Source organism: Macaca fascicularis, chromosome 10 (genome assembly GCF_037993035.2).
Source record: "Macaca fascicularis isolate 582-1 chromosome 10, T2T-MFA8v1.1".
Classification (NCBI taxonomy): Eukaryota; Metazoa; Chordata; class Mammalia; order Primates; family Cercopithecidae; genus Macaca; species Macaca fascicularis.
The window spans coordinates 10144670-10166850 of NC_088384.1; the positions used below are offsets into that span (position 1 = coordinate 10144670).

The 22181-nt window shown below is 47.7% G+C and overlaps 1 protein-coding gene and 1 long non-coding RNA gene across 2 annotated transcripts; one reads left to right on the forward strand and one right to left on the reverse strand.

Annotated features, from left to right (window-relative positions):
• Positions 1–137: 137 nt before the first annotated feature.
• On the forward strand, positions 138–9979 carry PHF5A (PHD finger protein 5A). Its single transcript, XM_005567148.4, has 4 exons — positions 138–218; positions 669–692; positions 1184–1350; positions 9275–9979. Exons 1-4 carry the CDS (start codon positions 167–169, stop codon positions 9362–9364), a joined length of 333 nt encoding a protein of 110 aa, XP_005567205.1. The 5' UTR covers positions 138–166; the 3' UTR covers positions 9365–9979.
• On the reverse strand, positions 7556–21391 carry LOC135965236 (uncharacterized). Its single transcript, XR_010578189.2, has 2 exons — positions 21096–21391; positions 7556–7734 (listed from the first exon to the last, which is right to left on the reverse strand). It is a non-coding gene; the product is annotated as an uncharacterized lncRNA (long non-coding RNA).
• Positions 21392–22181: the final 790 nt, after the last annotated feature.

The following is a 22181-nucleotide window of genomic DNA, read 5'->3' on the forward strand; positions in this document are numbered from 1 at the left end:
CAGCAGCGACAGAAACTCGCGCGAGAGCAAGAGGGGCCTGGTGCAAGGATCGTAAACTGACGGAAGCTTAGAGGACCAATCACAGCGACGTGGAGGCAGGAACAATGGGAAATAAAGGTCGGACGGAAGTTCCGGAAGCTTCCGGTGGCCGGCTTAATTGGGAGCTATGGCTAAACATCATCCTGATTTGATCTTTTGCCGCAAGCAGGCTGGTGTTGGTGAGACTGCGCCCTGCCCCTGTCTGTCTGGGTAGGGGTGGTATTAGGAGCTGGGGGGTCGGGGGTTCCCATCACTTCCTTAGTGGCTTGCCCAGCTGGCGCCACGTTTCCCGCCTCTCGGGCGCGGGGTGTTGTAGGAACGCACAGGTTTGTGGCCGCTGATGAGAAGAGGGCGGGGGTGCGCGTGCTGGGAGCCCCAGGCAGGTATCGGGGGTGGGGTCTGGGCCAGGTCCACAGAAACTCAGAGCTTGCCCCAGGACGTTGGAGGAGATTCAGAAGGGTGGTTGGGCTGTGGGTTTGGTTCATTTGGAAATTTGTAATGATAAAATGGCTATCCGCAGGTATCACTGCAGTCCGTACTCATGTCCCTACCCCCAGCTCGAGGATGTACTTCCCGTTTGTCAAAACCTTTATTCTAATTGTACTTTTTAACCATCTTTCATCTTGCAGCCATCGGAAGACTGTGTGAAAAATGTGAGTGGAACCTTCCGTCCCAACAGCCCACCCTTCCCACTCCCAGTTTCTGTGGAACCAGCAAAAGTGCCACAAAGAGGGCTTTGAGTAGATGTGCCTGGAAGTATGTGAACACTGAATGCTGGACTTCAACCAAAGGCCCCTCTGTCTCCCCACTGCCACTTGCACATTTAACGCTGTATCTCTCTAGTTTTCAACAGGAAAAATTGCCAGAGTAGCATGACCCCTCCCTAATACACAGCACTTTGCCGGCAATTATATAGGCTTATCATCTCTGAGGTGATTTTCTAGGCTCTTTACATATGTTAATTGATAAACTTTTGTATATGTTGAGGGACTTGAGATGGATACTGGGTAAACCAAGTTTCGTGATGCCAAGAGGAGGGTCCTAAAGTCACTGTCAAAAGGAGACTAGTGTATTTCCCCATGGCAGGAGATAGCAGAGGACTGAAGAACTTGTTGTGAGTATGACTCCATTCTCTTCCTTACAGGTGATGGCAAGTGTGTGATTTGTGACTCCTATGTGCGTCCCTGCACTCTGGTGCGCATATGTGATGAGTGTAACTATGGATCTTACCAGGGACGCTGTGTGATCTGTGGAGGCCCTGGGGTCTCTGATGCGTATTATTGTAAGGAGTGCACCATCCAGGAGAAGGATGTAAGTGTACAGCTTTCCATCTGACCTTTCCTGCTTTTGTTTCCTGCTTTTTTGCCATCCACTGCAATCTCCTATGGTCTATGGAGATTACTGTGTTCATCTAGTCATCTAGGTTATAATTTTTTCAAGTTCTGTGAGTCAAACTGGGTGTAGTTCAATAAAAGGCAGTTATTTTGCATCAAGGGGAAAAATGCAAGGGAAGCAAATCTTTGTCAAGACCAGCAATTTGAAGAGCCCTCTCTCTATTCATGTTTCTCTGTGATTATTTTTATTCAGAAATGACATCCGGCTGGGCGTGGTGGCTCACACCTGTAATCTCAGCACTTTGGGAGTCCAAGTTAATGAGGATCACTTTAGTCCAGGAGTTCAAGACTAGCCTGGGTCACAGAGCAAGATCCCATCTCAAAAACAACAACAAAAAACAATTTGGTTTTTTGGTTTTGTTTTGTTTTTTTGTTTTCCTTTTTTTTGAGACAGGGTCTCTTGCTCTGTGGCCCAGGCTGGGGTGCAGTGGCATGATCACGTGCAAGGCTCACTGCAGCCTTGACTCCCCCGGGCTCAAACGATCCTCCCACCTCATCCTCCCAAGTAGCTGGGACTGCAGGCATGCGCCACCACACCTGGCTAATTTTTTTTTTGTAGAGACAGGGTCTTGTCTTGTTGCCTAGGTTGGTCTCAAACTCCTGGGCTCAAGTGATCCTCCTGCCTTAGCCTCACCAGGTGCTGGGATTACAGGCATGAACCATCACTCCTGGCCAGAAAAACATATTTTTCATTAGTCGGGTGTGCTGGTGTGTACCTGTGGTCCCAGCTACTTGGGAAACTGAGGCGGGTGGAGGATCACTTGGGCCCAGGAGGTCAAGGCTACAGTGAGCCATTTTCATGCCACTGCACTCCAGCCTGGGTGACAGAGACCCTGTCTGTTTATAAGGCCTGTACAGCCCATGTTGTGTCATAGCCACTCATTAACGTCTCAGATCTATCATTAAGCACTATTCGGGTGTATATCGTGACAAAGTTGAATTTGGGACGATTCAAGTTGACTTCAGCTTTAAGCAGTTAACAAGTACCTTTGGTTTAATATTGCAGAAGTGATTGTGGCCCTGCATCATGACTTTTTTTTTGTCCCTTGACACTGCGTAGTGGCAGTGGTTACTTACTATTCAACTCTCTGAGCCAAATGCCAGGAGAGAGAGCTTATAGACCAGTGCTACAGGCAAGGTTTACCCCATTTCTTTCGTTTAGTATTGGCAGCAGGGTTTTTGTGGGGGAAAACTATGAATCAGCATGTTTTCTTCAAAAAACAAAACAAAAGGAAGTATGATACAGTCTCACTAGGTTAATGATAGTACCCAGTTATCTAATTTATTTATTTATTTGTTTTTTATTTTTTGAGACGGAGTTCACTCTTGTTGCCCAGGCTGGAGTGCAGTGGCACAATCTCGGCTCACCGCAACCTCCGCCTCCTGGGTTCAAGCAATTCTCCTGCCTCAGCCTCCCGGGTAGCTGGGATTACAGGCATGCGCCACCACGCCCAGCCCATTTTGTATTTTTAGTAGAGACGGGGTTTCTCCATGTTGGTCAGGCTGGCCTCAACTCCCAACCTCAAGTGATCCGCCCACCTTGCGTCTCCCAAAGTGCTGGGATTACAGGCCTAAGCCACTGCGCCTGGCCCAGTTACCTAATTTAATTCTAATTTAGAGTAAGGCAAAAGATACATAATTCTTCATATTTCCATGAGCAAAGAATAGGTCTTTTATAGATGTTATCACACCTTGTTCCTCACAATAAGTTTGAGAAATAGGGATGATTATTATGATACCCATTTTATAGTTCCTCTGACAAGCCCAGGCTATTCAACGAAACCTTGTAGTGTCCCCATTTCACCATGTTGTACTTTTATTTATATATTTATTTTATTTTATTTTATTTTTTGAGACAGAGTTTCGTTCTTGTTGCCCAGGCTGGAGTGCAGTGGCGCCATCTCGGCTCACCACAACCTCCGCCTCCCGGGTTCAAGTGATTCTCCTGCCTCAGCCTCCCGGGTAGCTGGGATTACAGGCGCCTGCCACCACCCCCGGCTAATTTTTGTATTTTTAGTAGAGACGGGGTTTCATTGTGTTGGCCAGGTTGGACTCAAACTCCTGACCTTGTGATCCGCCCGCCTGGGCCTCCCAAAGTGCTGGGATTACAGGTGTGAGCCACCACGCCTGGCCTTATGTTACCCTTTAATGTGTGCTTTTGGGATGTTTCCATGGTGAAGGCAACAACGCCAGTACCTCATTTCATGCACTTGGATCCTACCTACCCCCAGTAATTGGGAGAGATTGGGCCAGATAAGACTACACCATTGGGCCAGGCACAGTGGCTCATGCCTGCAATCCTAGCACTTTGGGCGGCCAAGGTAGGTGGATCACCTAAGGTCAGGAGTTTGAGACCAGCCTGGCCAACATGGTGAAACCCCGTCTCTACTAAAAATACAAAAATTGGCTGGGCGCGGTGGCTCATGCCTGTAATCCCAGCACTTTGGGAGGCCGAGGCAGGCGGATCATGAGGTCAGGAGATCGAGACCATCCTCGCTAACACGGTGAAACCCTGTCTTTACTTAAAAAATAAAAAAATTAGCCGGGTGTGATAGCGGGCGCCTGTAGTCCCAGCTACTTGGGAGGCTGAGGCAGGAGACTGGCATGAACCCAGGAGGTGGAGCTTGCAGTGAGCGGAGATCACGCCACTGCACTGCAGCCTGGGCGACAGAGTGAGACTCTGTCTCAAAAAAATAATAATAACAAAAATAAATAAAAAGAAAATACAAAAATTAACTGGCGTGGTGGCACACATCTGTGATCCCAGCTACTTGGGAGGCTAAGGCAGGAGAATTGCTTGAACCCAGGAGGCAGAGGTTGCAGTCAGCTGAGCCGAGATCAGAACATTGCACTCCAATCCGGCAACTAAGAGCAAAATTCCCTCTCAAAAAAAAAAAAAAAAACAGTACACCATTGAATCTTCTGTTGTTTAGGGAGATGAGAAAGGTCCTGAAGTAACAAAAACATAATTTCCGTTAGTGATTTGGACCTTTCTCTTGTCTGCAACTCCGATTTGCATTTCAACTATGAAACTATGACTTCAACTATTAAGTCATATCCTGCTGTCCGGAAATCCGAATCTAGTCTACTAGCTAGATTACACTTCATTAGAGGCAGGACTTTGGTTTGTCTATTCACCTCTCCTTTTCCTTAGGCCGTGGTATGGTGCCTGACATGCGGTGCAAGCATGGTACATGTGTTTTGGTGCTGTCCCTGTAAGTCATCCAGAGGTATCCCCTTTAGGGTGTCTAATACATAGTAGGTGTTTGTTAACTTCTGGTCTATAAGCAGTGAAAGCATAATAAGGTAACAGCAGTGAAGAAAAGTTACAAACAGTTCCTAAACTAGCTACAGGGTAGCTATTTAAGCCATTTAAGACAGCATTTTCTTGAATTTTTGTATGGTTCTAGCTAGAGTTCTTATCTAGCATAAGCTTGCAATCAGAGAATGCTTAATAAATGTTAATTGCTGTCTGACTCCTCTGAATGTGGTGTGTGAACTGATAGCTTTGGATCCTCATGCCTCATTCTGTCCCTGAGACTTATTCTAGACGTCACTTCCCTGCCTTCACATTATACACGAATGTTCTGAGGACATTTGAGATGGAATCTAGCTCACATTTTCAGCGCTAGTTTCCAAGGAACACAAAGTCTAGTGACATGATCCAGGCTCTCAGCCTTACAGATCATCACGTAGATTAAGTGGCCAAGGCTCTTTCCTATGCAGAAACCTTCCTACAACCAAGGCAACCCTTGTTATTGTTCTCTTCCTGCAACTTTCATAATTGATAAGGGAATTAGACAGGTAAGCTAAGCCAGGTCTTCTCATTTATAATTTTTCAAAGCCACAAGAATAACCAGGAGACAGGGATGATGTCTATGGACATTGCTACCAGAGGACTAATTGGTAGGTTCTTAGGGTGCCGCATCGTGTAATCCCCTTAATCTTGATTCCTTTTGCTTACCATTTTCCTCAGTTCTCCCAACCAGAACATAAGAAAAATAGCACTAACATTTATGAAGCTCTTAATATATGCCAGGTGCTTAGCTGAACATTGTTATCCAAAAGTTCCATGTGATACAGATGAGGATGCTAAGGCTTAGAGACGTTAAGCAACTTGGTTAGTCCAAGGTCAAGTGGCTAATGAGTGACAGATCAGGACTAGAACCTAGGAGGTCTGACTCTTTTTTAATTAATTAATTAATTTTTTTTTTTTTTTTTTAGTTTTTTGAGATGCAGTTTTGTTCTTGTCGCCCAGGCTGGAGTGCAATGGCATGATCTTGGCTCACTACAACCTCCACCTCCCAGGTTCAAGCGATTCTTCTGCCTCAGCTTCCCAAGTAGCTCGGATTACAGGCACACGCCACCATGCCCAGCTCTTTTTTTTTTTTTTGAGACAGTCTCACTATGTCGCCCAAGCTGGAGTGCAGTGGTGTGATCTTGGCTCACTGCAACCTACACCTCCTGGATTCAAGCAGTTCTTCTGTCTCAGCCCCCTGAGTAGCTGGGATTACAGGTGTGCACCATCACGCCCGGCTAATTTTTGTATTTTTAGTAGAGACAGGGTTTCACCATGTTGGTCAGGCTGGTCGTGAACTCCTGACCTTGTGATCCACCCACCTCGGCCTCCCAAAGTTGCTGGGATTACAGGCGTCAGCCACCGTGCCCAGCCTAATTTTTCTTTCTTTAGTAGAGATGGGGTTTCACCATGTTGGTCAGCCTAGTCTCAAGCTCCTGGCCTCAGGTGATCCACCCACCTCGGCCTTCCAAAGTGCTGGGATTACAGGCATAAGCCACCGCGCCCAGCCTGACTCAGTGTTTCTTAACCTTTTATTTATTCATTCTCATCATTGCACCTCTAAGGAGAAAAGTTAAAAGTTAATGTAAATTAATTAAATTTTCGGGCTAGCTAAGCTGTAAGTAGGCTGGGAGCAGTGGCTCATTCCTGTAATCCCAGCACTTTGGGAGGCCCAGGCAGGCAAATCACGAGGTCAGGAGTTTGAGACCAGCCTGACAAACATGATGAAACCCCATCTCTACTAAAAATACAAAAATTCGCTGGGCATGGTGGCGGGCGCCTCTAATCCCAGCTACTCAGGAATCTGAGGCAAGAGAATCACTTGAACCCAGGAGGCAGAGGTTGCAGAGCGCTGAGATAGCGCCACTGTACTCCAGCCTGAGCAACAGGGTGAGACTTCGTCTCAAAAAAAAAAAAAAAAGCTAACCTGTAAGTAAAGAACGGAGCTGTACAAATTGGAGGATTGGGTGATACCATCACTTGGTACCTTCCAGGAATATTTAGGTATCTATAAGGATAGTTTGTAAACCTTGACCTGATCTAGTCTTCTTTTACAGCTGAGGAATAATATAAGTCCCAAGAGAAGCAACTTGCCCACATTTGCGTCAGTAAGGCACAGTTTAAGCTGTCATCATACCATGAGTTTCATAGCCTCTCTAAAGGGTTTAGAGTGCTGTTATTATGTTTAATATCAGGACTTTGTCCAGGAGAGGCAGCTAATGCCTTATTTTTACAAGGACATTAAATAGAGATTACATTGCTTACTTGGGTTCACCTAGCAAGCTATTGGTGGGTGGCTTCCTTGGTACACCAGGCTTCAGAGATAGAAGCTGTCAATGTAATGACTTGATACATGTTTTCTAGGAGATCCTAAAATGTTAGTGTTAGCTTTGTGTGTTTTCGGAGATTTTTGTAGTTGTTAACGTCTGCCCCCAAAGAAAGATGCTAGTTGAGTTAGAAATGAGTTGGCGCCGGGCGCGGTGGCTCAAGCCTGTAATCCCAGCACTTTGGGAGGCCGAGACGGGCGGATCACAAGGTCAGGAGATCGAGACCATCCTGGCTAACATGGTGAAACCCCGTCTCTACTAAAAAATACAAAAAACTAGCCGGGCGAGGTGGTGGGCGCCTGTAGTCCCAGCTACTCGGGAGGCTGAGGCAGGAGAATGGCGTGAACCCGGGAGGCGGAGCTTGCAGTGAGCTGAGATCCGGCCACTGCACTCCAGCCCGGGTGACAGAGCGAGACTCCGTCTCAAAAAAAAAAAAAAAAAGAAATGAGTTGGCTAAGGACTTGATTAATTCATACTATTGCCTAATATCACAGGACTTAAACTCTGACATGGGTGTTTAATAAAATCAACAGACCTGTAGGGCTTTTCCAGTTACAGCTTCCCCGGTTTTTCTTCCATCATCCCTAATCAACTGGTGGAGTCATCATTTCTGTAGAACACAGCTTCCCAGGGGCTTCACTGAAAGCACTCAAGCTCATCAAATGGCCAGGGCAGCCTGTCATGACAAATCAGTGCATGGTCTGTCAACAGCCACCTATCACTAGCACAGTAGTGCTCTGTACCCCCAAGACCGTGTGTTAAATTAAGTGAATTAATGAAGACACATAAAACCCACTATTCTCCTATGGTATTTAAAATGTAAGGGCTGGGCGTGGTGGCTCACGCCTGAAATCCCAGCACTATCAGGAGGCCAAGGCAGGTGGATCAGAAGGTCAAGAGATTGAGACCATCCTGGCCCACATGGTGAAACCCCATCTCTACTAAAAATACAAAAATTAGCTGGGCGTGGTGGCGCGCCTCTGTAGTCCCCACTGCTCGGGAGGCTGAGGCAGGAGAATTGCTTGAACCCCGGAGGCGGAGGTTGCAGTGATCCAAGATCACGCCACTGCACTCTAGCCTGGCAACAGAGTGAGACTCCATCTCAAAAAACATAAAAGTAAGGTATGGCCGGCCACAGTGGCTCACGCCTGTAATCCTAGCACTTTGGGAGGCTGAGGCCGGCAGATTGCCTGAGCTCAGGAGTTCGAGACCAGCCTGAGCAGCATGGTGAAACCCTGTCTCTACTAAAATACAAAAGACTTAAGCCGGGCGTGGCGGCATGCACCTGTAGTCCCAGCTACTCAGGAGGCTGAGGCAGGAGAATTGCTTGAACTCGTGATGCGGAGGTTGCAGTGAGCCAAGATCGTGCCACTGCATTCCAGCCTGGCGACAGTGAGATTTTTTCTCAAAAAAAAAAAAAAAAAAGAGTTTCATAGTCTACCTCAACTGTATCATATTAGCAGCAGATATGGCTGAGATAAATGGCTAAACCGTTAATCCAAAAGTTATAAAATGGTCTTTTTTTTTTTCTTGAGACAGAATTTCTCTCGTTACCCAGGCTGGAGTGGAGTGCTATGGCATGATCTTGGGTCACTGCTACCTCCGCCTCCTGGGTTCAAACGATTCTCCTGCCTCAGCCTCCTGAGTAGCTGGGACTACGGCACACACTACCACGTCTGCCTAATTTTTGTATTTTTAGTAGAGACAGGGTTTCGCCACATTGGCCAGGTTGGTCTTGAACTCCTGACCTCAGGTGATCCACCTGCCTCGGCCTCCCAAAGTGCTGAGATTACAGGCATGAGCCACCGTGCCCGGCCTACAAATGATCTTTCGTAAGTGCTAAGAGATAGGGAAGAAACTGATCTTGGCCTCCCAATGAAGGAGATACTGATGTTTGGACACATTTACAAACCCATTTATCGGGTTTTTCAAATACTAAAATGAGAATTTGAACTCCGACCAATTTTTTTTTTTTCCAAGAGATGGGGTTCTCGCTGTGGTGCCTACAGTGGGGTATAGTAGCTGGCTATTCACAGGCATGATCATAGCTCACTACAGCCTCGAACTCCTGGGCTCCAGCAATCCTCCTGCCTCGGCCTTCTGAGGAGTAGCTGGGACTAAAGGCACATGCTACCACACTGGGCTTAAATTTTTTATCTTAAGTCACTCTTGGTTCAGGCTCAAAGACTTAACAACTTCTCTGTTCTGTTTTCCAGAGAGATGGCTGCCCAAAGATTGTCAATCTGGGGAGCTCTAAAACAGACCTCTTCTATGAACGCAAAAAATACGGCTTCAAGAAGAGGTGATTGGTGGGTGGCCCCTTCCTCCCCCCAACATCAAGCTGCTGCAGCTGCCAGAAAACATGCCTACTACTACCAGCAGAAAGGGAGCAGAGACCATAGCATCACCAGGAGTGCCTGCTAGTGTACTGGCAGCTTGCCACCCCCTCCTCTCCCTTCACCCAGACGTGGTAGGGATGGAAAAGGATTCTTCACAGAGCACTCTGGCACACCGTATCAGAGAAAAGTTGATAGATTAGTTAATGATTTTTCTTGAATTCGAGAAGCAGAGATCTGTTCTCCATATTGATATGTTCTCCCTCAACCAAGATCTTCTAAAAAGAAGTAATATTTTAGTCTTCTGCTCGAGGAGTTGGCTGTGAAGCTACAGCCGGTGAAAACCACGTTCTTGCAGCAGCTCTGGTGGCAGCTGTCCTTGAGGAACTTTTGGTGTGTGGTGGGAAGCTATCAGAACAAGAAATGTAGGCATTTACTGTTTTGGGGGGAGAGGGAGGGGTGCTCCGCCATCTTGAAAGGCATTTATTCATTTAACACTTGTGCTGTTGTCATGTTATTTTCCTTTTGAGAAATTGGAAACTCTGTTGCTATTATGTTAATAAAGTTGGTGTTTATTTTCTGGTAGTTACCTTCCCCATTTAACTTTAGGAATTTATTTTAGTCATCCAGGAATTTGTGATTCAAAACAAGAGGTAGTTGCCGGGTGCGGTGGCTCACGCCTATAATCCTAGCACTTTGGGAGGCCGAGATGGGTGGATCACGAGGTCAGGAGATCGAGACCATCCTGGCTAACACGGTGAAACCCCATCTCTCCTAAAAAATACAAAAAGTCAGCCATACGTGGTGGTGGGTGCCTGTAGTCCTAGCTACTCGGGGGGCTGAGGCAGGAGAATGGTGTGAACCCGGGAGGCAGAGCTTACAGTGAGCCCAGATCACACCACTGCACCCCAGCCTGGACGACAGAATGAGACTCCGTCTCAAAAAAAAAAAAAAAAAACCAGAAGTAGTGGGATTGGTTAAGTACTCTGTCCTCTTATTACCACTGGAAGGAATTCAAAACCACCCATACCTTTCATTATAGATAAGTCAAAGTCATTTTTAGAAACGTACTATTTTTTCCTTCCTATCCAACTTTAATTTTGAATTGAAGAGATGGCTTCCAGTGATGGTGGAGGCTGGGCACAGTGGCCCATGCCTATAATTCCAGCACTTTGGGAGGCTCAGGCAGGCAGATCTTGAGCCCAGGGGTTCAAGACCAGCCTGGGCAACATGGCAAAAACCCATCTCTATGAAAAATATGAAAACTAGTCAGGTATAGTGGCATGCACCTATAGTTTAGTCCCAGCTACTCAGAAGGCTGAGATGGGAGGATCACTTGAGCCTTGGAGATTGAGGCTGCAGTGAACAGTGATCCTGCCACTGCACACCAGCCTGGGAGACAGAGCAAGACTGTCTCCAAAAAAAAAAAAAAAAAAAAAAACGGGCTGGGCACAGTGGCTTGCACCTGTATTCCTAGCACTTTGGGAGGCCGAGGCAGGCAGATCACTTGAGGCCAGGAGTTCAAGATCAGGGTGGCCAACATGGCGAAACTCTGTTGCTACTAAAAATAGAAAAATTAGCCAGGCATGGTGGCACACACCTGTAGTCCCAGCTACTCGTGAGGCTGGCACAAGATAATTGCTTGAACCTAGGAGGCAGAGGTTGTGGTGAGCTAAGATGATGCCATTGCACTCCAGCCTGGGCAGCAAGAGCAAAACTCCATCTCAAAAAAAAAAAAAAAGGGTTCCAGTATAACCCAGAGGATGCACAAAGGAAGGATTCTAGGCCTACCTTGGAGGTGCCTCAGGAAGGCAGGGGAAGGCCATAGTCATAGGGCTACAGCACTTTCTGGGCTCTTTGAGCCACCCCTTTCTCTGCACTGCAGCCATAGGCTCCTTTTCAGTTCCACAACTGCTGCTTTTCTTTTTGCTTCTGCTTTGAGTTTATTTTTAACATGTTGATCCCTCCAGAATGCTTGTGCCCCCCTCCCTTTTACTCAGCTAACTCCTACTCCCTTCTGACCTTAGCCAAATATTTCCTCAAAGATGCCTGCCTCTCTGGACCCTTAATGTAAGTTCCCCTGGTACTCCCACATAGCATCATACGTGGTTTTGTTTGTTTGGTTGGTTGGTTTTGAGACGGTGTCTCTGTCGCCCAGGCTGGAGTGCAATGGCACAATCTTAACTCACTGCAACCTCTACTTCCCAGACTCAGCACTCCTCCCACCTCAGGCTCTGGAATAGCTGGGACTACAGGCATGCACCACCCTGCCCAGCTAGTTTTTTGTTTTTGTTTTTTTGTTTTTGAGATGGAATTTTGCACTGTCGCCCAGGCTAGAGTGTAATGGCACGATCTGTGCTCGCTGCACTCTCCGCCTCCCAGATTCAAGCGATTCTCCTGCCCCAGCCTCCCTAGTAGCTGGGATTACAGGCACCTGCCACCACGCCCAGCTAATTTTTTGTATTTTTAGTAGAGATGGGGTTACACTATGTTGGTCAGGCTGCTCTTGAACTCCTGGCCTCCCAAAGTGCTGGGATTACAGGCATGAGCCACCAAGCCTGGCCTGTTTTTTGTAATTTTTATAGAGACAAGGTCTCGCTGTGTTGCCCAGACTGGTCTCAAACTCCTGGATTCAAGTTACCCTCCTGCCTTGGCCTCCAAAAGTGCTGTGAATACAGGCATGAGTCACCACACCCAACCCTGTGTGTTTTCTTAGCATTTGGTGATCAGTGAAAGTAACCTACGACTGTGTCTACAAGAGCAGGAAGCAAGTTTGTTTTGCCCAGTAGGTAGCAGGTAGGTGTTTAGTATTGAATGACTACTTAAAGTCAAGGAAACTGGGTAATAAACTGGGCTTTGATATGTCAGAACCTACAGGCAAAGGGTGCAGTAGGCAAATAAAGGCATTTGTTGGGGGTATCAACTTAAGCAAAGACAGTCGTGAACAGGGTGCTATATATTGATTGATTCGGATACGGTCTCACTTTGTCCCCCAACCTGGAGTGCAGTGGCATGAACACGGCTCACTGCAGCCTCAACCCCCAGGGCTCAAACAGTCCTCCCAACTCAGCCTCCTGAGTAGCTAGGAGGTGAGAACCAGCATGCCTGGTTTTTTTTTTTTTTTTTTTTTTGTCTTTTTTGTAGAGACAAGGTTTCACCATATTGACCAGACTGGTCTCGAACTCCTAAGGTCAAGCGATCCGCCTGCCTTGGCCTTCCAGTGTGTTAGGATTATAGGCATGAGCCACTACCCCCAGCCTAGGGTGATGTGTTTAGGGAGCTCTGAGCAATTCTAATCAATCAGTGAGGTGATTGCTATGGCTTGAATGTTTGTCCCCTCCAAAACTCATGTTGAAACTTGATCCCCAGTGTGGCAGTGTTCAGAAGTGGGACCTTTAGGAAATGATTGGGTCATGAGGGCTCTGCCCGCATGAGGGGATTCATCCTTTCACTGTTTTTGTTTTGTTTTGTTGAGACAGAGTCTGTCACCCACGCTGGAGTGCAGTGGCGTGATCTCGGCTCACTGTAACCTCCACCTCCCAGGTTCAAGCGATTCCCCTGCCTCAGCCTCCTGAGTAGCTGTAAGCACATGCCACCATGCCCAGCTGATTTTTGTGTCCACCACCATGCCCAGCTAATTTTTGTAATTTTAGTAGTGACAGGGTTTCACCATATTAGCCAGGCTGGTCTTGAACTCCTGACCTCAAACAATCCACTCACTTCAGTATGTATCCACCATTACAGCATAAGCCAATCTACCTGGCCCATCCTTTCACTGTTAATGGATTAATGGGTTCTCATAGAAATGGAACCAATGGCTTTTATTTACTGATTTATTTTTTGAGACGGACTCTCGCTCCGTCGCCCAGGCTGGAGTGCAGTGGTGCAAACTCGGCTCACTGCAAGCTCCACCTCCCGGGTTCACGCCATTCTCCTGCCTCAGCCTCCCGAGTAGCTGGGACTACAGGCGCCCGCCATCACGCCTGGCTAATTTTTTTGTATTTTTTAGCAGAGACGGGGTTTCACCGTGTTAGCCAGGATGGTTTCAATCTCCTGACCTCATGATCTGCCCACCTCGGCCTCCCAAAGTGCTGGGACTATAGGCGTGAGCCACCGCACCCAGGTGGGACCGATAGCTTTATAAGAGGAGAAACTGAGCCAGCACTCTCAGCCCCTTTGCCATGTGATTCCCTGTGCCACTTTGGGACTCTGCAGAGACGGTCCCAGTGAGAATGCTCTCATTAAATGTACCCCCTCAACCTGGGACTTCCCAGCCTCCAGAACTATATAACTATATAGTTATAGAACCTCTATAACTATATAATTATAAATAAATTTCTCTCTTTATAAATAACATAGTTTCAGGTATTACAAGCAAAAGAAAACTGACTAAGGTGTGGTAGGTCAAAAGAGGTAGAGAGACCAGATCATTTTCAGACTGTAATTAGAATGTGCAAAAAAGCCCTAGTTAAGAATAAAAAATAGGCCGGGCGTGGTGGCTCATGCTTGTAATCCCAGCACTTTGGGAGGCCGAGGCAGACAGATTACCTGAGGTCGGGGGTTCAAGACGAGCCTGACCAACATGGGGAAACCCCATCTCTACTAAAATTACAAAAATTAGCCGGGCATGGTGGTGCATGCCTGTAATCCCAGTACTTTGGGAGGCCAGGAGTTTATGACTAGTCAAAGCAACATAGTGAGGCCCCCGTCCCCACAAAAAAAAATTTGTTTTTTTTTTTGAGACAGAGTCTCACTGTCACCCAGGCTGGAGTACAGTGGCATGGTCTCAGCTCACTGCAACCTCTGCCTCCTGGGTTCAAGCGGTTCTCCCACCTCAGCCTCCCGAGTAGCTGGGACTACAGGCGTGTGCCACCACACCCAGCTAATTTTTTTTTTTTTTTTTTTAGACGAAGTCTCGCTCTTGTCACCTAGGCTGGAGTGCAATGGCGCGATCTCAACTCGCTGCAACCTCTGCCTCCCAGGTTCAAGCGATTCTCCTTCCTCAGCCTCCCGAGTAGCTGGGATTACAGGCGCCTGCCACCATACCCAGCTAATTTTTGTATTTTTAGTAGAGACGGGCTTTCACCATGTTGGTCAGGCTGGTCTCGAACTCCTGACCTCAGGCAATCCACCTGCCTCGGCCTCCCAAAGTGCTGGGATTACAGGCGTGAGCCACCGTGCCCGGCCTAATTTTTGTATTTTTAGTAGACACGGGGTTTCACTATGTTGGCCAAGCTGGTCTTGAACTCCTGGCCTCATGATCCACCTGCCTTGGTCTCCCAAAGTGCTGGGATTACAAGCATGAGCCACCGTGCCCAGCCTAAAAAAATTTTTTTTAATTAGCCAGGTGTGGTGCCATGTGCATATAGCCCTAGCTACTTGGGAAGCTGAGGTGGATCACTTGAGTCCAGGAGATCAAGGTTACAGTGAGCTACAATGGCACCACTACACTCTAGCCTGAGTGACAGAATGAAACCTTGTCTATAAGAGGGAAAAAAAAAAATTTAACTTAAAGATTTTTGGTCAGGCACGGTCACTCACGCCTGTAATCCCAACACTTTAGGAGGCCAAGGTTGGTGGATCACCTGAGGTCAGGAGACTTCCAGACCAGCCTGACCAACATGGTGAAACCCCATCTCTACTAAAAATATAAAATTTAGATGGGTGTGGTGGCAAATGCCTGTAATCCCAGCTACTCCGGAGGCTGAGGCAGGCGAATCACTTGAACCCAACCGAGAGGCTGAGGTTGTGGTGAGGCAAGATCATGCCACTGCACTCCAGTCAGGGCAACAGAACAACTCTGTCTCAAAAAAAAAAATTAGCCGTGTGTGGTGGTGAAAGCCTGTAATCCCAGCTATTCTGGAGGCTGAGGCAGGAGAATCACTAGAACATGGGAGTCAGAGGTTGCAGTGAGCAGAGATCACGCCACTGCACTCCAGCCTGGGCAACAAGAGCGACTCCCTATCAAAAAAAACAATTTAAGTTACTTATTAACCACTTTGGTCCACATGACATCTTGTAACTATAGATGTTTCAAAAATTATTCCTTTGTTTCATCAAAACATCACCTTAAGTGCACTCCATCAGCCTCTGTGTGTATAAGATTAATGCCCTGTAGCATCTCAAATAAGCAGTTTAGTCAGTCAAGTGAATTCCACTGAAACCTGCTCCTCTGTCAATTTCATAATCCCATTCTTGGTTTGCTTTTTTTTTTTTTTTTTTTGGGAGATGAAATATTTCTCCATTGCCCAGGCTGGACTGCAGTGGCACGATCTCAGCTCGCTGCAATTTCTGCCTCCCAGATTCAAGCGATTCTCCTGTCTTGGCCTCCCGAGTAGCTAGAACTACAGGCGTGGGCCACCACGCCCAGCCAATCTTTTGTATTTAGTGGAGACAGGGTTTCACCATGTTGCCCACACTGGTCTCAAACTCCTGAACCACAGCCTCCCAAAGTGCTAGGATTACAGGCTTTTTTGTTTTTGTTTTTTGAGATGGAGTTTTGCTCTGTCGCCCAGGCTGGAGTGCAGTAACAGGATCTTGGCTCACTGCAACCTCCACCTCCTGGATTCAAGCGATTCTTCTGCCTCAACCTACCAAGTAGCTGGAATTACAGGCGTGTGCCACCATGCCCAGCCAATTTTTGTGTTTTTAGTAGAGACAGCACTCGACCTCCCAAAGTGCTGGGATTGCAGGCGTGAGCCACCTCGCCCAGCCTTTTTTTTTTTTTTTTAATAGAATCTTGCTGTGTCGCCCAGGCTGGAATGCAGTGACTCAATCTCGGCTCACTGCAACCTCCGTCTCTTGAGTTGAAGCAATTCTCCAGCCTCAGCCTCCTGAGTAGCTGGGATTACAGGCATGTGCCACCACACCCAGCTGATTTTTGTATTTTTAGTAGAGACGGGTTTCCCCATGTTGGCAAGGCTAGTCTCAAACCCCTGACCTCAGGTGATTCCCCGGCCTCGGCCTCTCAAAGTGCTGGGATTACAGGCATGAGCCACCACGCCCAGCCTCCTTACTTGACTTCTATCTGTGCTCCTCACTCCATCAGGCAGTCGAAGGGACATCCCTTGAATACTCACTGCCTTTTCCATGGCTGTTTCCTTTGTTTGAAATACCCTTCTACCTTCCCATCTACTGGCCAAATGGATACCTCTTCCTTTCAAGCCCCTGACATCTCATGAAAGGTTCCAGAAGCACCATAACCCACAACAATTTCTGTCATTTGCATTATTTTCATGTCTAGTACCTACATACAACAGAAACAAAAGTTTCATGAAACAATATTACTGTGTGAGCTATAATCTGATACTTTCATTTTCTTCTTTTTTTTTTTTTTTTTTTTTTTTGAGACAGGGTCTCGGTCACCCAGGCTGGAGTGCCGTGGCACGATCTCAGCTCCCTGCAAACTCCACCTCCTGGGTTCAAGCGATTCTCCTGCCTCAGCCTCCTATGTAGTTGGGACTACAGGCGCCCACCACTACACTCAGTTAATTTTTGTATTTTTAGTAGAGATGGGGTTTTACCATATTGGCCCAGCTGGTCTTGATCTCCTGACCTTGTGATCCACCTGCCTCGGCTTCCCAAAGTGCTGAAATTATACGCGTGAGCCACTGCACCTGGCCTGATATTTTCATTTTCTTTCATTCTATTCTAAAATTCCTGGCTGAAATCCATTCAACTGGGTTTTGTTTTGTTTTTCTTTTGAGATGGAGTTTCGTTCTTTTGCCCAGGCTGGAGTGCAGTGCCGTGATCTTGGCTCACTGGAACCTCTGCCTTCAGGTTTCAAGTGATTCTCCTGCTTCAGCCTCCCTAGTAGCTGGAATTACAGGTGCCTGCCACCACGCTCAGCTAATTTTTATATTTTTAGTAGAGATGGTGTTTCACCATGTTGGCCAGGCTGGTCTCCAACTCCTGACCTCGTGATCTGCCCGCCTTGGCCTCCCAAAGTGCTGAGATTACAGGCATGAGCCACCATGCCTGGCCTAAACTGGGTAATTTTATGACCCCCACTAATGGATGACAACCTCAAGTTTTAAAAACAATTAACTAGAAGAGGGACTCGGTGGGGGGGGGGATAAAAATAAAATCAACTAGGCCAGGTGCGGTGGCTTACACCTGTAATCCTAGCAATTTGGGAGGTGGTAGGATTGCTTGAGGCAAGACCAACCTGGCCAATAAACCTAGCAAAACCCTGTCTCTATTAAAAAACAACAGCAACAACTAACTAGATGATCAATAAGATCCTTGAGTTCCCTTTGCCTCTCCTTCCACCCAGGGCATACAATATGCAACCACTCCAACAATTACTTGCTAAATTAAACTGAAAAAGGGGTCACAGCCGGGCGCGGTGGCTCATGCCTGTAATCCCAGCACTTTGGGAGGCCGAGGCGGGCGGATCACGAGGTCAGGAGATCGAGACCATCCTGGCTAACACGGTGAAACCCCGTCTCTACTAAAAATGCAAAAAATTAGCCGGGCGAGGCGGCGGGCGCCTGTAGTCCCAGCTACTCGGGAGGCTGAGGCAGGAGAATGGCGTGAACCCGGGAGGCGGAGCTTGCAGTGAGCCAAGATCGCGCCATTGCACTCCAGCCTGGGCCACTAAGCGAGACTCTGTCTCAAAAAAAAAAAAAAAAAGAAAAAGGGGTCACAAACTCAGGAGTCTGGGTGAGTAGTATCATTGATTGAAAAGGGAGGGGTAAAAGAATAATAGCCCAAGTGTGATGATAAATGGTATGTGACCCTCAGCCTCTGTGTCTGGGACACAATAGGGGAGTGGTGGGGACCTTAGGCAACCAAAGAACACAAGCCCTGTCTAAAGGAGACAGCTGCTATTCAACTCCAGACAATTGCTGCCAGTTTGAATGCCCAGTGTTGCCAGATATTTTGAATTTAGGACAAGTGGCAATTTAAGATATTTTTGTACAACATCCCAAATTTTCAATATTGGCAACTCACTTTTAAAACCGTAATATGTCAGTATATGCCAATAAAATACATCTGCCAGATGTGGACCTTGGCCTGCCAAATTAGCAGCTTCTAAATTAAAATGAACTTCCCAGGGAATCAAACTGAACTGACTAAATTTCAGAAAGACTATGTGTCACTCTATTCTGACCTGTAGCTTTTTTTTTTTTTTTTTGCTTTGAGATGGAGTCTTGCTCTGTCACCAGACTGGAGTGCAGTGATAGGATCTCAGCTCACTGCAACCTCCGCCTCACGGGTTCAAGCAGTTCCCCTGCCTCAGCCTCAGGTGCATACCACCATGCCCGGCTAATTGTTTGTATTTTAGTAGAGAAGGGATTTTTTTTTTTTGAGACAGAGTCCCACTTTGTTGCCCAGGCCGGAGTGTAATTGTGCAGTCTCAGCTCACTGCAACCTGACTCCCGGGTTCAAGCAATTATCTTGTCTCAGCCTCCTGAGTAGCTGGGATTATAGGCAACCGCCACCACGCTCAGCTATTTTTTTTTTTTTTTTTTTTTTTGAGACAGAGTCTCGCTCTGTCGCCGGGCTGGAGTGCAGTGGCTGGACCTCAGCTCACTGCAAGCTCCGCCTCCCGGGTTCCCGCCATTCTCCTGCCTCAGCCTCCCGAGTAGCTGGGACCACAGGCGCCTGCCACCTCGCCCGGCTGGTTTTTTGTATTTTTAGTAGAGACGGGGTTTCACCGTATTAGCCAGGATGGTCTCGATCTCCTGACCTCATGATCCGCCCGTCTCGGCCTCCCAAAGTGCTGGGATTACAGGCTTGAGCCACCGCGCCCGGCCTTTTTTTGTATTTTTAATAGAGACGGTGTTTCACCATGTTGGCCAGGCTGGTCTCAAACTCGTGACCTCAGGTGATCTGTCTGCCTTGGCCTCCCAAAGTCCTGGGATTACAGGCGTGAGCTACGGTGCCCAGCCTGTAGAGACGGGGTTTCACTACATTGGCCAGGATGTTCTCAATCTCCTGACCTTGTGATCCACCTTCCTTGGCCTCCCAGAGTCCTGGGATTACAGGTGTGAGCCACCAGGCGCCTGTAGCGTTTTTTGGGTTTTTTTTTTTGAGACGGAGTTTCGCTCTTGTTGCGCAGGCTGGAATGCAATGGTGTGATCTCAGCTCACTGCAACCTCTGCCTCCCAGGTTCAAGCGATTCTCCTACCTCAGCCTCCCTAGTAGCTGGGATTACAAGCATGTGCCACCATGCCGGGCTAATTTTGTATTTTTAGTAGAGACGGTGTTTCTCCATGTTGGTCAGGCTGGTCTCAAGCTCCCGACCTCAGGTGATCCGCCTGCCTCGGCCTCCCAAAGTACTGGGATTACAGGCGTAAGCCACCGTGCACAGCCAGACCTGTAGCTTTTTTATTGTAGTTTGAAGCAAGGATATAGAAGGAAAAGATTCTTTGCCTTGCCTGGAATTTTCCTGTCTTCAAAGACTGATTATTTCCACCTGTTCCCAGTCACTCAGTTCCTTATCAGCTCTGTCCAGAGGGGCCTGTTGAGACCACCAAAGCTAAAATGTTACTTTCTTTGAACACTGCATTTTAGCATCTTAGCAAGACAGGTTTACTTACCTTGTTTACTAGACTTCACAGTATTGGTGAATACATAAAAAATCATTTGTCGGCTAGGCATGGTGGCTTATGCCTGTAATCCAAGAACTTCAGGAAGCCAAGGGAGGCAGATCACCTGAGGTTAGAAGTTCGAGACCAGCCTGACCAACATGGTGAAACCCCGACTCTACTAAAAATACAAAAATTAGCCAGGTGTGGTGGTACATGCCTCTAATCCCAGCTACTCAGGAGGCTGAGGCACGACAATCACTTGAAACCAGGAGGTGGAGGTTGCAGTGAGCCGAAATCATGCCACTGCACTCCAGCCTGGGCAACAGAGCAAGACTCTGTCTCAAAAAATAAACAAACAATAAATAAAAATTTTTTTAAAAATCATTTTTCTTAAGTAGGCAACCACACTTCCCCAAAACCAGTTTCTGTCTTTACATCTGCTGAAGAAATCAAATTGAGGAACTATTTTCTTGGATAACTTCAAAGAAACAATACAAAATTTCTTGCCCTGGAGTGTGTATGAAAGGGTGACGCATCTATGCGAGTTAACTGGGGCCAATTATGACCAGCCTGACTTCTCATGGCGCCACATCTTGCTTACTCTCAGACAGGGGATGTGCCCCCACCTTCTCCCTACCTAACTTGCTTGCTCACAGAGCTCACCATTTTGCAAGCACAGTGCATGCCTGTCAACATATGATTATTCAAAATGGGAGGGGAATCTGGAATGCCTGAGTAGGCATTCAGCTCACAATTAAGCCCTGGCAAGATGTAATCACACACTGGAAAGGAAAAAAAACACTTCTTCCTCACCACATGATAGAGACATCAGCAGTTGAGAAGGGTGGTTACCTTTTTTCCCCTCGATTTTATCTTTTCCTACTTACATGCTAACCTTTTACCCAGAGCTCCCACCAAGGAGTCTGGATTTCTCATTTCATTCTAATGATGCTGCTGCTGCTCAGGGCTGGTATCTTTCCAGCGTTGCAGAAGAGATTCTATTAAACGCACAAACACGCAGAAATTCATGGCCTTCCTTCTAAGGGTTCAGTCCGCCCTCCCTCAGCCTGTCCGGAATGGTAGAAGACGTCTACCCTTTAACTGCCTATATATACTCCAGCTGTCCCTCCTAAGATGCCATAGGACAACTCGCTTCAGCTCACCTTCACCTTTACAGTTGTCAGAAGTTCCACATTGGAGAGCGCACACCATACTGAGCACAGGATATGCAGGATATGCAGAGGCAATTTGGCCCAAACACTAAACTCTAAGAATAGCAACGATTTGAGCCAGGCTTTACATACAGCATCATATTTAATCCCCCACACGAGCTCCATTTTATAGATGAGGAAACTGAGGTTTGGTGATGTCAAGCGTTTTGCATTAAATCAAGATCACACAGTAGGTAGCAGAACTGGGGTGTAAACCCACCTAGTTTCATGGCTGCCTTAATGACTACAAATACCAGCATCCCTTGCCTTGCCCGCTGGCGCAAACGCACACTCTCAAGGGCCCAGTCTTAGCGGCTGGATCCTAAACCCAATCAGATACCGCTTCTCCGTTTCCCCCGACCAATGGGAAGGCTGTTGCTAACACGCCTGCTATATTTTTAGCTTTCAGTGCTCTGGGAGCGAGTGGGTCGGCTGAGCCTCTCTGCCTGGTGGAAGATCTAGGGGAAAAGAGAGAAGGGGAGGGTAGGAGGAAAGGGAGGGTGCAGCGGGGCTGTGCGGGAGGGGGCGTGTGTGTGACGCTGTCACTCGCTGACGCACAAAGCAAGTAGTCCCTGGAGGTGCCCCCGGGGTTGTGGCGCTCAGAAGTGTGGGGGATGGGGGGCACTCAGGCTCCCTCCCGCCTCCCTGTCCCGGTGGAGTTTGCCCTCCAGCCCGGCTTGTTTCTGTTGCATTCAGGGAAAGCGCATTTAAACCCCCCACGCTACCGGTGCTCTCCGCCCTTGCCAAAAAAAGCGATCAAGAAAAAAAAAAGCAAACTGGAAACTTTCGGATCTCGCCACCCAACGTGGGGTTGGCGGCTGCTGCTGGGCCGGAACCGTCTGGCGTGACCAAAAAGGTGGGGGCGGGAGGGGAGAACTGGGGAATGGGCGATCTAAGGAGGGACCGGGGAGAAGACCTCACTCATAGTCCCCCGGGGGCTCCGAACTGCATCTTCCGGCACTCCTGTCCGCCTGTGACCGCAGAAGACGACCCTCCCTATCCCTGGTTCTGTGTCCCGCACAGTCACAAAGAGGCAGA

Excerpts from the sequence above, each read along its gene's own strand:
- PHF5A (XM_005567148.4), top strand. The coding sequence starts at position 167 with ATGGCTAAACATCATCCTGATTTGATCTTTTGCCGCAAGCAGGCTGGT. Across the intron at positions 219-668 it reads CCGCAAGCAGGCTGGTGTTG|CCATCGGAAGACTGTGTGAA; the intron begins GTGAGACTGCGC and ends TTCATCTTGCAG. Across the intron at positions 693-1,183 it reads CGGAAGACTGTGTGAAAAAT|GTGATGGCAAGTGTGTGATT; the intron begins GTGAGTGGAACC and ends TCTTCCTTACAG.